The 13,972-nt window shown below is 36.4% G+C and overlaps 1 protein-coding gene across 1 annotated transcript in view; it reads right to left on the reverse strand.

Annotated features, from left to right (window-relative positions):
• The window catches only part of DGKK (diacylglycerol kinase kappa), a 178,971-nt gene that overhangs the window by 43,646 nt on the left and 121,353 nt on the right, over positions 1 to 13,972 (reverse strand). Inside the window, exon 8 of the mRNA XM_013990902.2 lies at positions 2,272 to 2,374. Coding sequence (XP_013846356.1) covers positions 2,272 to 2,374 — 103 coding nt within the window. The remainder of the gene's footprint in view (positions 1 to 2,271; positions 2,375 to 13,972) is intronic.

A 13,972-nucleotide genomic window follows, 5' to 3' on the forward strand; every position in this document is an offset into this window, starting at 1 on the left:
AGGCACAGAGAATTAAGTAACTTGCCCAAGGTCACAGAGTTAGTAAATAATGCTCACAGGACTAATAGCATCAGTATCATCTGGGGACTTGTTAGAAATGCAAATTCTTGTACTCTACCCAGATCTACTGACTCAAAAACTCAGGAGGAGGGGTAGGGCCTAGAATCCTGTGTTTTAACATACTCCTAAATGAATACGATGCATTCTCAGATTTGACAAATACTTCATTATACTGTTTTTCTTCCATATGAATCAGGGTTGCTGTCTTAGTCATATCTTATTTTCTACATTGCTCATCACTGAGCCTTAAATATAGGCAGCATTCAGTAAATGTTTTAATGAATTCACATAACAATCTTGACTTGCATATACTATGTATCCAGGTTTGAGTTAAGTGCTGGAGATACAGAGAGCTCAGTCTGGAGTGGGAGACATACATGTGTGTTAAGTCCTCTGAGATATGTGTTCTGAGTTTATAGCAAAGGAAATAATTTATTTGTCTGAAGAACTGGGGACAGGTAACTACAGAAACTTCCAAACTAGAGATAATGTTTGACTTTGTTTTCATCCTATAGGATGAGAAAAGAAACTTACCAAACAGACTGGGTAAGAAAAAGGGTAATTAGAAGACATTCTCAGAAATTAGTTTTTTGACTGAACATATAATAATGAATGGATGAGTGCTACTCAACAATGGAATCTGATTCCTCAGAAAGTCATCAGATGGATGTTTCCACCGTGGATGCTAAAGAAGGGATTTCCTAGCTTGGCCAGAGGGGTTGGGCCAGATCATCTTTAATGACATCATCTCTGAGATTGATGGGACTTCCCAACAGGGAATCTATCCATTAAAGAGCATATTTTCCTATACCAAAAAGCTAGAAAGTGTCAAGAAGATATGGAGGTTTTAAAAGACATTCCTAAGACATGACAGGCCAAGTAAAGCATGATAGAAAGAAGGGCTCTAAAGAGTAAGGTTCGGTTGGATCAGGATTGCTGATGACTAGGATGAAAGGCTAGTGATGACTAGGATGAAAGGCTAAAAGCTAACTTGTGGGGAACTGTAAGAGACACTACTCAAAAGAATTGCTTAACACAGGTGCTTCTAATCTATAATATGTCAGTGGTGGAAAGCAAAAGAAAGTAGTAATGCTATTAGTTGGCCATCTATAACAAGAATAAGAAATTACATAGGATGGGAAAAATAAATTTAAAACCCCCACTTTCATAAGGACAGGAAGCACAGAACTTGTTGGGCCAATTGCAAAGAAGTGACAGCCCCTCAACAGATATTTGGGGTGATTTGTGAGATGCTGAGGTGGCCATCCTTCAGTTTGCCCAAAGACATCTTCCCTAGGTCACTGTGGGATGAGCAAAGTCTCAGATTCAAGATTTGTTGACTTTTATTAGCTGCCTGAGTATGCTTGGCTGACTAGTTTGCTACTTTTTCTCTACTGTCAACTCTATCTTCCCCCAGTCCCTTATTTCTCCTGGCCAACCAGGTATCTCTTATTTACCAAGTCATCTCTCTCATCACCTCCTTAGTCAACTTTGTGGTAGGTGACTCTACATGGATAAATATTTGAGTAGATCTGAGAATAATATATGCATGCATCTCTGAGTAAGGGATATGTCTGTGCATGTCATTATGGGGACATATGAGTATGCTTTCCTGCAGAAAACTGTGAGTGGTACATTCCATGCACCAATGTCTGTCTGTATCTGTGTTGGTGTTGGGAAATGAACTGTGAAAGATTAGATTGGCTTAGAGTGGATGTACATGTATGTGAACACATGTACACATGTTCTATGTCTAGTTCTAAAACAGTTGTAATGGCTATAGGAATCCTTGCCTTATTCTATTCTCTGACTAAGAAAACTGTATACTCTTCTTTATGTTCCTTTCTTTGTTCCTAGATAATGCTGGCTTTTCCTTGGCAAAGAAGTAGGCAGCAAGCAATGAGAATTATTTCATGGATTAGCTAGTGTCCAAAAATCATTAAAAAGCTGAAATCAATCCTGATCATTTGGAAACAATTGTGACAGAGGCTACAGAGAACATGTGCACATACATATACACCATAAACATCAATATCCACCATTCCAAAGGTCCAAAGAAAAACATGAGCTCTCTCTAAACATATGCACATTTGTACTCCCATAAATGTTTAACTTGTTGACCATATTAATTTAATTGCAGTCCTTTTCCCCAGGCTTTGCACATTCCCTCCCTCCCTAATGTATTTTTGAGGTTAAAGTTTAGCTACTCACCATCACCTTTGGGGTCGCTGAGGGCAGTGGGAGGAATGACTGATGATCGATGACTTCCGAACCAGCATTCCTTGGAAAACCGTCTCCTGCAGTCATCATGCACCTGGAATGACACGAGAAGAAAGAAAAAACATGAGTGGGACAGGAAGCAGATAACATAGATCAGTATTTTTTCCAATTCTAAAATTTAAGTACTCAGTATTCAAAACTCCCTGGGTGCCATACACATACCCCTGACTCAACCTCTCTCCATCTCAAGCCTGCACCATCCCTGAAATGTACCCTCTGAACTCTGTTCCTTTCAAAGGTGGTTTTCAGAATATACTCATCACAGGCACTGAGTAGATGCCAATCCTAGGGAACGATTTTAGTGGCCTACAGAATGGGAAGTTTACTTGCAGTATAAGAGTGTTAATCCTGATAATATATTATTATACTTCAATCCTTACAACAACTGTGTGTGGTAGGGAAGACATTATTAAGTTCATTTTCAAAATGAGGAAACCAAAGTTTGGAGATGTAAAGGATATTGCTCAAGGTCAAACAACTGGGAAGTGAAAAAGCTGAGACTCTGCTGCCTTCTGCATTAATGCCATACTTCCCAGATTTATGATATCTTCAAGCACCAATTCCTGGAAAATTACAGAGTTCCTAGAGGACATGAACCTGGCCTAATTATATGAAAGCATTTAAAAGAGATCCAGAGGACAGCCAGCATTGTCTTCTTATTGTGATATACTTGAGATACACATTATATTAGTTTCAGGTGTACAACATAATGATTTGGTATTTGTATATATTATGTATGACTGCCACAAAAAAAATCTAGTTAACATTCATCGCTATACAGTTACATTTTTTTTCTCATGTTGAGAACTTTTAAGATTTACTTTCTTAAAGGACCCAAACATAATGCTAAAGGAATACATCAAAACACAAGGAAAGAAACCAAGAGAAGAACAGAGAAGAACTACAAAAACAACCAGAAAAAATTAACAAAATAGCAATAGGCAAATACCTATCAATAATCACTTTAAATTTAAATGGTCTAATGCTCCAATAAGAAGACGTAGAGTGGATGAGTGGGTACAAAAACATGGTCCCTATATATGCTGCCTACAAGAAACTCACTTCAGATCTAAAGACACATGCAGACTGAAAGTGAGAGGATAAAAAAGAGTATTTGATACAAATGGAAATTAAAAGAAAGCTGTGGTAGCAATACCTTATATCAGACAGATAGACTTTAAAACAGAGATTGTTAAAAAAAAAGGAAGGACATTAAATCATGATATAAGAGTCAATAATAGGACATAACACTTGTAAACATTTATGCACTGAACAGAGGAGTAACTAAATATATAAAGTAAATATTAACAAAAATAATTGAATAGGCAGAAATAAAATATTTGTAGGGAACTTTATATCCCTCTTAAATTAATGAATAGGTCATCCAGACCCCCCCCAAATCAATGAGGAAACACTGGCCTTAAAAACACATTAGAAAAGATTACTTTAATAGGTATATATAGAACATTCTATCAAAATTCAGTAGAATATATATTCTTTCCACGGGCATATGGAACATTCTCCAGATACATCACACGTTAGGCCACAAAAGAAGTCTCATTAAATATAAGAAGACTGAAATCATATTAAGTGTTTTTTTATGACAACAACACTATGAAACTAGAAATTAACTACAAGAAGAAAACTGGGGAAGAAATATTAACACGTGGAGACTAAACAACATGCTGTGAAACAACCAATGAGTGAATGAAGAAACTGAAATATACCTTGAGACAAATGAAAATGGAAACACAACTGTTCAAATTCTATGGGACACAGCAAAAGCGGACTTAAGAGGAAAATTCATACCAATACAGGCCTACCTCAAGGAACAAAAATCTCAATTAAAGAATCCAAATGTACATTTAAAGGAACTATAAAAAGAAGAAGAATCAAAGCCCAAAGTTAGTAGAAGGATAAAGTAATAGATCACACAGGAAATAAATGAAATAAAGACTAAAAATTACAAAATTTCAATGAAAGTAAGAGTTGGTTCTTTGAAAGGATGAACAAAATCAATAATAGTTTAGCCGATTTCATTAAGAAAAATAAATAGAATCAGAAATGAAAGAGCAAAATTTACAACTGATACAATAGAAATACAAAGGATCATAAGAAAATACTATAAAAATTATATGCCAACAAATTAAATGACTAAGAAATGAATAATTTTATAGATCATGTAATCTTCCAATACTGAATCATGAAGAAATAGAAAATCTGAGTAGATTGATTACTAGTAATGAAAATTGAATCAGTAAGCAAAAAGCCCCCCAAACAAAAGTCAAGGTCCAGGTGGATTCACCAGTGAATTCGACCAAATATTTAAAGAAGAGTTAACACCTATCATTTTCCAATTATTCCAAAAATGAGGACAAAGAAATACTCCCAAAGTCATTCTACCAAGGCCATCATTACCCTTATACCAAAACCAGACAAAAATACTAATAAAAGAAAATTACAGGCCAATACCTTTGATAAATATAGATGAAAAAATGCTCAACAAAATATTAGCCAACCAAATTAACAATACATTAAAAGAATCATACACCACATACAAGTAAGATTCATTTTAGAGATGCAAAGATGTTTTAACATCTAGAAACCAACCAAGGTCATGTACAAAATTAACAAAAGGAAGGATAAAAATCACATGATCATCTCAACAGATGCAGAAAAAGCATTTTACAAAATTCAAGCATTTTATGAGAAAAATGAGAAAAACTTAACAAAGTATGTTTAGAGAGAATATACCTCAACATAACAAAAAGCCACATACGACAAAATCACAGCTAACATCATACTCAATGGTGAAAACCTGAAAGCTTTTTTTTAAATATTAGGAATGAGACAAGGATGCCCTCTTATGCCACTTTTATTCAACATGGTATTGAAAGTCCTAGCCACAGCAGTGAGGCATGAAAGAGAAATAAGCATAAAGATCAGAAAGGAAGAAGTAAAGCAATCACAATTTTCTGATGACATAGTGCTATATATATAAAACACCAAAGACTCCACCAAAAATCTATTTGAGCTAATTAATGATTTCAGAAATTTGCAGATACAGAATACACAGAAACCTGTTACATTTCTGTACACTAATGATGAATTATCAGAAAGAGAAATGAAGAAAACAATCCCATTTATATTTGTGTCAAAACAATAAACAATACCTGGACATTAATTTAAATAAGGAGGTAAAAGACCTGTAGCCTCAAAATGATAAGAAACTTATTAAAGAAATTGAAGACAACACACTAAAAAAATGGAATATGCCATGCTCATGCACTGGAAGATTCAACATGGCTAAAATGTCCATATTACACAAAGCAATCAACAGGTTCAATGCAATTTCTATCAATATACCAATGGTGTTATTCACAGAACTAGGAAAAAATAAATATAATTTTTGATGAAAACACAAAAGAGTCCTAATAGCAAAAGCAATCTAGAGACAGAAGAACAAAACTAGAGGTGTCATACTCCCATACTTGAAACTATACCACAAACTTACAGAATTCAAAACAGTGTGATACTGGCACGAAAACAAGGCTTATAGATCAATGGATCAGAACAGGAAGTCCAGAACGAAATCCACAATCATATATTCAATTAATGAATGATAAAGGAGACAAGAATATACAATGGGAAAGATAGCCCCTTCAATAAAACTTGACAGCTATATACAAAAGAATGAAACTGGGCCCCTTCCATATACTTATATAAAAATAAACTAAAAATGGGTTAGAGACTTAAATATAAGGCCTGAAACCATAAAACTAGCAAAAAACATAAGAAGGGCACATGCCCAGGACTATATGGGGAGGGCTTTAGCTGTGCTGAGAAGCTGAATATGGGTCTATATGCTCCTTATTTACTCCAATGTTCTTTGCATATTGCTGTGCACTTCAGACTAAAGTGAAGATAAAGAAATTGCAGAAAAGATGGCAGGGTAGAAGGACCTTGACCTCACTTCCTCTCACAAGAATACTGAAATCACAATTAACTTCTGAATGACTATTAATAAAAAAGATTAGAATCTACCAAAAAAAGATATTCTGCATCCAAAGACATATAGAAGAAACCACAAGACAGTAGGAGTGGTGTACTCACTATATAATCAATCCCATACAACCCAGGTAGGTGGCCCACAAACAAGAGAATAATTATATCACAGAAGTTCTCCAATAGGAATGAGAGCTTTGAGTCCCAGCCAGGCTCCCCAGCCTAGGGGTCCAGTATCAAGAAGAGGGGCCCCCAGAGCTTTTGGATTTGAAGGACAGCAGGACTGGATTACAGAATCTCCATAGGACTGGGGTAAACAGACTCTGCTCTTGGAGGGTGCACACAAGGTCTTGAACATACTAGGTCCCAGGGCAAAAGCAGTGACTCCATATGAGCCTGATCCAGAGCTACATACTGGTCTTTGAAGGTCTCCTAGGGAGGTGGGGGTGGCCATGCCTGTCTCTGTGCTCATAAAAGCTGGTGGCAAACATAGTTGGGACCTATGTGAACTCTGGCTGGAGACAGACATCTTGGATCCTAGGTTCTGAGACCTGGCCCAACCCAACAGCTTGTAGGCTCCAGTGCTGGGATGCCTCAGGCCAAACTACCAACAGGGCAGGAACACAGCCCCACCTGTCAGCAGACAGGATACCTAAAGAATTCTTGAGCTCATAGCCATCTCTATACATGCCTCTTGATATAGCCATGCCCACCAGGGGGTCAAGACTCAGCTCTACCCACCAGTAGGCAGGCACTGGCCCCTCCCATCAGGAAGCCTACACAACCTTTAGACAATCCTCACCAACCAGGGGGAAGACACCAGAAGCATGAAAACTACCATCCTGCAGCCTGCAGAACTGAGTCTGCAAACATAGGTCAGAACCTCCCCTGGGACCAGATGCTGCCTGGCCCATGGGTGATGAAAAGGTAGAGCACTTCTGGTACACATAGGATATCCCCTATAGAAGGGGACTTCTAGGAGGTCAAGAAATGTAACTAAGCTACCACATATATAAAAATACAAATGGAGGGAGTTCCCATCATGGCACAGTGGTTAGCGAATCCAATTAGGAACCATGAGGCTGCGGGTTTGATCCCTGGCCTTGCTCAGTGGGTTAAGGATCTGGCATTGCCATGAGCTGTGGTGTAGGTCACAGACACGGCTTGGATCCCATGTTGCTGTGGCTCTGGTGTAGGCCGGTGGCTACAGCTCTGATTGGACCCCTAGCATGGGAACATCCACATGCCGTGAGAGTGGCCCAAGAAATGGCAAAAAAAAAAAAGACCAAAAAAAAATACAAATGGAAATTAAAAAAAAAATTGAGATGGGAAAGGAATATATTTCAGATGAAGGAACAAGATAAAACCCCAGAAGAACAACTAAGTGAATTTGGGATGGGCAAACTACCAGAGAATGAATTCAGAGTAATGATCAAAAAGATGATCCAAGAATTTGGGAAAGATACAGATGCACAGAATGAGAAGTTACAAGTTTTTAAGCAAAGAGTTAAGAAATATAAAGAACAACCAGAGTTGAAGAATACAATTACAAATGAAAAATACACTAGAAGGGATAAGTAGCAGGATAAATGAGGGAGAAGAATGAGTCCAGTGAGCTGGAAGAGTAATGAAAATCATTGCTGCAGAACAGAATAAATAAAAAATAATGAAAAGATGACAGTTTGAGACCTCTAGGATAACAACGAATACAACACCATTCTCATTATAGGGGTCCCAGAAGAAGAGGGAGAGAAAGGGCCTGAGAAAATATTTGAAGAGATAATAATTGTATGTAAAGTTCCCTAATATGGGAAAGAAAACAGTTACCCAAGTCTAGGAAGTGCAGAATGTCCCAATAGGATAACCCAAGGAGGAATAAGCCAAGACACACAGTAATCAAACTGATGAAAGTTAAAGACAAAGAGAAAATATTAAAAGCAACAAATAACAAACAAGGGAATCAACAAAACCTCATGGAAACTGTGAACCAAAAATATATAATATATTCACACACAAAAAAAGAAAAAGGAATCCAAACCCAACACTAGAGACAGTCATCAAATCACAAGAGAAGAAAACAAAAGAGGAAAGGAAGAAAAAGACCTATAAAAACTATTCAAAAGCAAATGACAAAATGGCAGTAAGAACATACATATTGATAATTGCCTTAAATGTAAACAAATTAAATCCTCTAATAAAGGCATAGATTGGCCAAATGGATACAAGAAAAACATCCATATATTTGCTGTCTACAAGAGACCCATTTCAGATCTAGAGACACATGGAGACTGAAAGTGAGGGGTGGAAAAAGGTATTTCATGCAAATGGAAATCAAAAGAAAGGTGGAGTAGCAATACTCATATCAGACAAAACAGACTTTAAAATTAATAATGTTACAAGAGGCAAAGAATAACACTACTTGATCAAGAGATCAATCCAAGAAGATATAAAAATTATAAATATATATGCACCTAACATAGGAGCATCACAATATATAAGGCAAATGCAAACAAGCATAAAAGGAGAAATTAGCAGTAACACAGTAATAGGGGAGAGACTTTAACACCCCACTTACACCAATGGACATCAATGTCATCCAGACATAAAATTGACAAGGAAACACAGGCCTTAAATAACACATTAGCGCAAATGGACTTAATTGATATTTATAGAGCATTCCATATGAAATCAGCAGAATACACATTCTTTTCAAGTACACATGGAACATTCTCCAGGATAGATCACATGCTGGGCCACAAAGAAAGCCTCAGTAAATTTAAGAAAACTGAAATTATATCAACCATCTTTTCCAACCACAACACTGTGAAAATAGAAATCAATTACAAGAAAAAACTGCAAAAGACACAAATACGTGGAGGCTAAACAATATGCTACTGAAGAAATCAAAGAGGAAATAAAAAAACTAGAGACAAATGACAATAAAAACCACAATGATCCAAAACCTATAGGATGCAGCAAAAGCAGTTCTGAAAGGGACATTTATAGCAATACAAGCTTACCTCAGGAAACAAAAACTCAAACAACCTAACCTTATGCCTAAAGCAACTTGAGAAAGAAGAACAAGCAAAACCCAAAGTTCATAGAAGGAAAGAAATCATGAAGATCAGAGTAGAAATAAATGAAATGGAGATGAAGAAAACAATAGAAAAGATCAATAAAACTAAAAGCTGGTTCTTTGCAAAGATAAACAAAATTGATAAACCTTTAGTCAGACTCATCAAGAAAAAAAAGGGAGAGGGCCCAAATCAATAACATTAGAAATGAAAAGGGAGAAGTTATAACCAACACCACAGAAATACAAAGGAACACAAGAGACTACTATAAGCAATTGCATGCCAATAAAATGGACAACCTAGAAGAAATAGACAAATTCTTACAAAGGCACAATCTCCCAAGACTGAATTGGGAAGAAATATGAATAGGCCCGTTACAGCTACCAAAGTAGAATCTGTGACTAAAAAACGAACAAGGAAAAGTCCAGGACCAGAGGTTTTCAAAGGCCAATTGTATCCAACATTTAAAGAAGAGATAACACCTATTCTTCTGAAACTATTAAAAAAAATTGCACAGGAAAGAACAAATCCAACCTATTCTATGAGGTTACTATGACTGTGACAGCAAAAATAAAGATGCCTCAAAAAAAAAAAAAAGAGAGAAAATTTAAGGCTAATCACTGATGAAACTAGAGGCAAAAATTTTCCATAAAATACTAGCAAACTGACTCCAATAATATATTAAAAGGATCATATGACATGATAAAGTGGGACTTATTCCAGGGATGAATGCAAGGATTTTTCAAATCTACAAATCAATCAGTGTGGTATATATCACAGTAACAAATTGAAGAATAAAAATCATACGATCATCTTAACAGATGCAGAAAAAGCTTTCGGAAAAAAAAAAAAAAAAGGAGTTCCCATCGTGGCGCAGTGGTTAACGAATCTGACTGGGAACCATGAGGTTGCGGGTTCGGTCCCTGGCCTTGCTCAGTGGGTTAACGATCCGGCGTAGCCGTGAGCTGTGGTGTAGGTTGCAGACGCGGCTCAGATCCCGCGTTGCTATGGCTCTGGCGTAGGCCAGTGGCTACAGCTCCGATTTGACCCCTAGCGTGGGAACCTCCATATGCCGCGAGAGCGGCCCAAAGAAATAGCAAAAAAAAAAAAAAAAAAAAAAAAAAAAAGAAAAAAAGAAAAAGCTTTCGATAAAATTCAACATCCATTTATGATAAAAAAAAAAAACTCCAGAAAGTGAGCATAGAGATAACCTATTACAACATAATGAAGACCATATATGACAGACCCATATAAATGGTGAAAAGCTGAAAGCATTTCCTCTAAGGTCAGGAACAAGATAAGGATGTCCACTCTACCACTTTTTAAAATTAATTAATTAATTAACTTATCACTCTTGTGGCATGTGGAAATTCTGGGGCCAGGGATCAAACCTGTGCCACAGTGGTGAATCAAGCTACAGTAGTGACAATGCCAGATACTTATTCTGCTGAGCCTCAGGGAGCTCTGCTCCCCACTTTTACTTATCAAAGTTTTGCAAGTACTAGCCATAACAATCAGAGAAGAGAAGGAAATAAAAGGGATCTATATTAGAGAAGAAGTAAAACTGTGACTGTTTGCAGATGACATGACACTATACATAGAAAATCCTACAGATGTTAGAAGAACACCACTAGAGTTTATCAATGAATTTGGTAAACTCTCAGGATACGAAATTAATACCCAGAAATCTGCTGCATTTCTGTACACTAACAACAAAAGATGAGAAAGAGAAGTTAAGGAAACAATCCTATTTACCATCACATTAAAAATAATAAAATACCTAGGAATAAACCTAAGGAGGCAAAACACCTGTACTATGAAAATTGTAAGATGCTGATGAATGAAATCAAAGATGACAAAAAACAGATGCAAAAATACACTGTGTTCTTAGATTGGAAGAATCAATATTGTTAAAATGACTATAATACCCAAGGCAATCTACAGATTCAATGCAATCCCTATCAAATTGCATTTCTATATACTAACAATGAAAGAATAGAAAGAGAAATTAGGGAAACCACCCCATTTACCACTGTATCAAAAAGAGCAAAATACCTAGGAATCAACCTATCTAGAGACAAGATTTGTAGTCTGAAAACTATGGGACACTTATAAAAGAAATCAAACAGCACAAATAGATGGAAAAATATACCGTGATTTTGGATTGGAAGAATCAATATAGTCAAAATGACAATACTACCCAAGGCAATCTCCTGATTCAATGCAATTCCTATCAAATTACCAATAACATTCTTTATGGAACTGAAACAAAATATTTTAAAATTTGTATGGAAATACAAAAGACCTCAAATAGCCAAAGCAATGTTGAAAAGAAAAAATGAACTGGAGGAATCAGGCTCCCTGACTTCAGACTACTACAAAGCTACAGTCATGGCAACAGTATGGTATTAATACAAAAACAGAAATATAGATAATGGAACAGGATAGAAAGCTCAGAAATAAACCCAAGTACCTATGGAAAACTAACCTATGACAAAGGAGGCAAGAATATACAGTGGAGAAAAGATAGTCTTTTCAATACGTGGTGCTGGGAAAACTGGATAGTTACATGTAAAATAATGAAATTAGAACATTCTCTAACACCATATACAAAAATAAACTCAAAATGGATTAAAGACCTAAATGTAAGGCCAGATGTTATAAAACTCCTAGAGGAAAACCTAGGCAGAATGCTCTTTGGCAGTAAATCACACAACATCTTGTTTGACCCACTTCTTAGAATAAAGACAATAAAGATGCAAATAAACCAGTGGGACCAAATTCAACTCAAAAGCTTCTGCACAGCAAAGAAAATCATTTAAAAAATGAAAAGACAACCTAGAGAATGGGAGAAAATTTTTGCAAGTGACTCAACTGACAAAGGTTTAATCTCCAAAATATACAAACAACTCATACAACTAACAATAACAACAAAAACACAAATGGAGTTTCCATTGTGGCTCAGTGGAAATGAATCTGACTAATATCCATGAGGACACAGGTTTGATCCTTGGGCTCACTCAGTGGGTTAAGGATCTGGTGTTGCCGTGTGTTGAGGTGTAGGTTGCAGATGTGGCTCGGATCTGGCACTGCTGTGGCTGTGGCATAGACCAGTGGCTACAGCTCTGATTACGATCTGACCCCAACCTGGAAACCTCCATATGCTTCAGGTGCAGCCCTAAAAAGACAAAAACAAACAAACAAAACCCAACAAACAACTCAAGTTAAAAATGGGCAGAAGACCTAAATAGATATTTCTCCAAAGAAGACATACAGATGGCCAGAAAGCACATGAACAAAAATGCTCAACATCACTAATTATCAGAGAAATGCAAATCAAAACAACAATTAGGTACTACCTCACACCAGTCAGAGTGGCCATCATTAACAGGTCAACAAACAACAAATGCTAGAGAGGATGTGGAGAAAAGGGAACCTTCCCTCACTCTTGGTGGGAATGTAAATTGGTACAACCACTATGGAAAACAGTATGGAAATACATCAGAAAACTAAATATAGAACTACTGTACAACCCAGCAATCCCACTCTTGGGCCTATATACAGAAAAACTTTTATTGAAAAAGATACATGCACCTGCATGTTCACTGCTGTACTATTCACAATAGCCAAGACATGGAAACAACCTAAATGTCCATCAACAGACAAATGGATTAGAAAGATGTAGCACATATATAGAATGGAATACTACTTAGATATAAAAAGGACAAATTAATGCCATTTGCAGCAACATGGATGAAACCAGAGACTCTCATACTCAGTGAAGTAAATCAGAAAGAGAAAGACAGATACCATATGATATCACTTATATGAGGACTCTAAAATATGGCAGAACGATCTATTTTCAAAACAGAAAAGATCATGGACATGTAGGACAGACTTCTGTTTGCCATATGGTAGGGGGAGGGAGTGGGATGAATTGGGAGTCTGGGGTTAGTAGATGAAAACTGTTGCATTTGGAGTGGATGGGCAATGGGATGCTGCTATATAGCACAGAGTTCTATATACCTAAGCACGTGTGATGAAACATGATGGAGGATAATGTGAGAAAAAGAATGTACATATATGTATGACTGTGTCACTTTGCTGTACAGCAGAAATTGACAGAACATTGTAAATCAATCATAATAAAAATTTTAAAAAATTACCAATGGAATTTTTCACAGAACTAGAGCAAAAGCATTTTTAAATTTTAATAAGAACACAAAAGACCCTGAATCTTGAGAAAGAAAAATAGAGGTACTGGAATCACCCTGAAACTGACAAAGGATTAATTTCCAAAATATACAAATAGCTCATGCAAATCAATGTCAAGAAAATAATAATCCAATTAAAAAATGGGCAGAAGATCTATATATTTCTCTAAAGAAGACAAACAGATGACCAAGAGCCACATGAAAAGATACTAAATATCACTAATTATTAGAGAAATGCAAATGAAAACTTCACCAGTCAGAATGGCCATCATTGGAAAGTCTACAAATAATAAATGCTGGAGAGGGCTTGGAGAAAAATGGAACCCTCTACACTGTTAG

The sequence above is a fragment of the Sus scrofa genome, chromosome X (genome assembly GCF_000003025.6).
Source record: "Sus scrofa isolate TJ Tabasco breed Duroc chromosome X, Sscrofa11.1, whole genome shotgun sequence".
NCBI classification, from domain to species: domain Eukaryota; kingdom Metazoa; phylum Chordata; class Mammalia; order Artiodactyla; family Suidae; genus Sus; species Sus scrofa.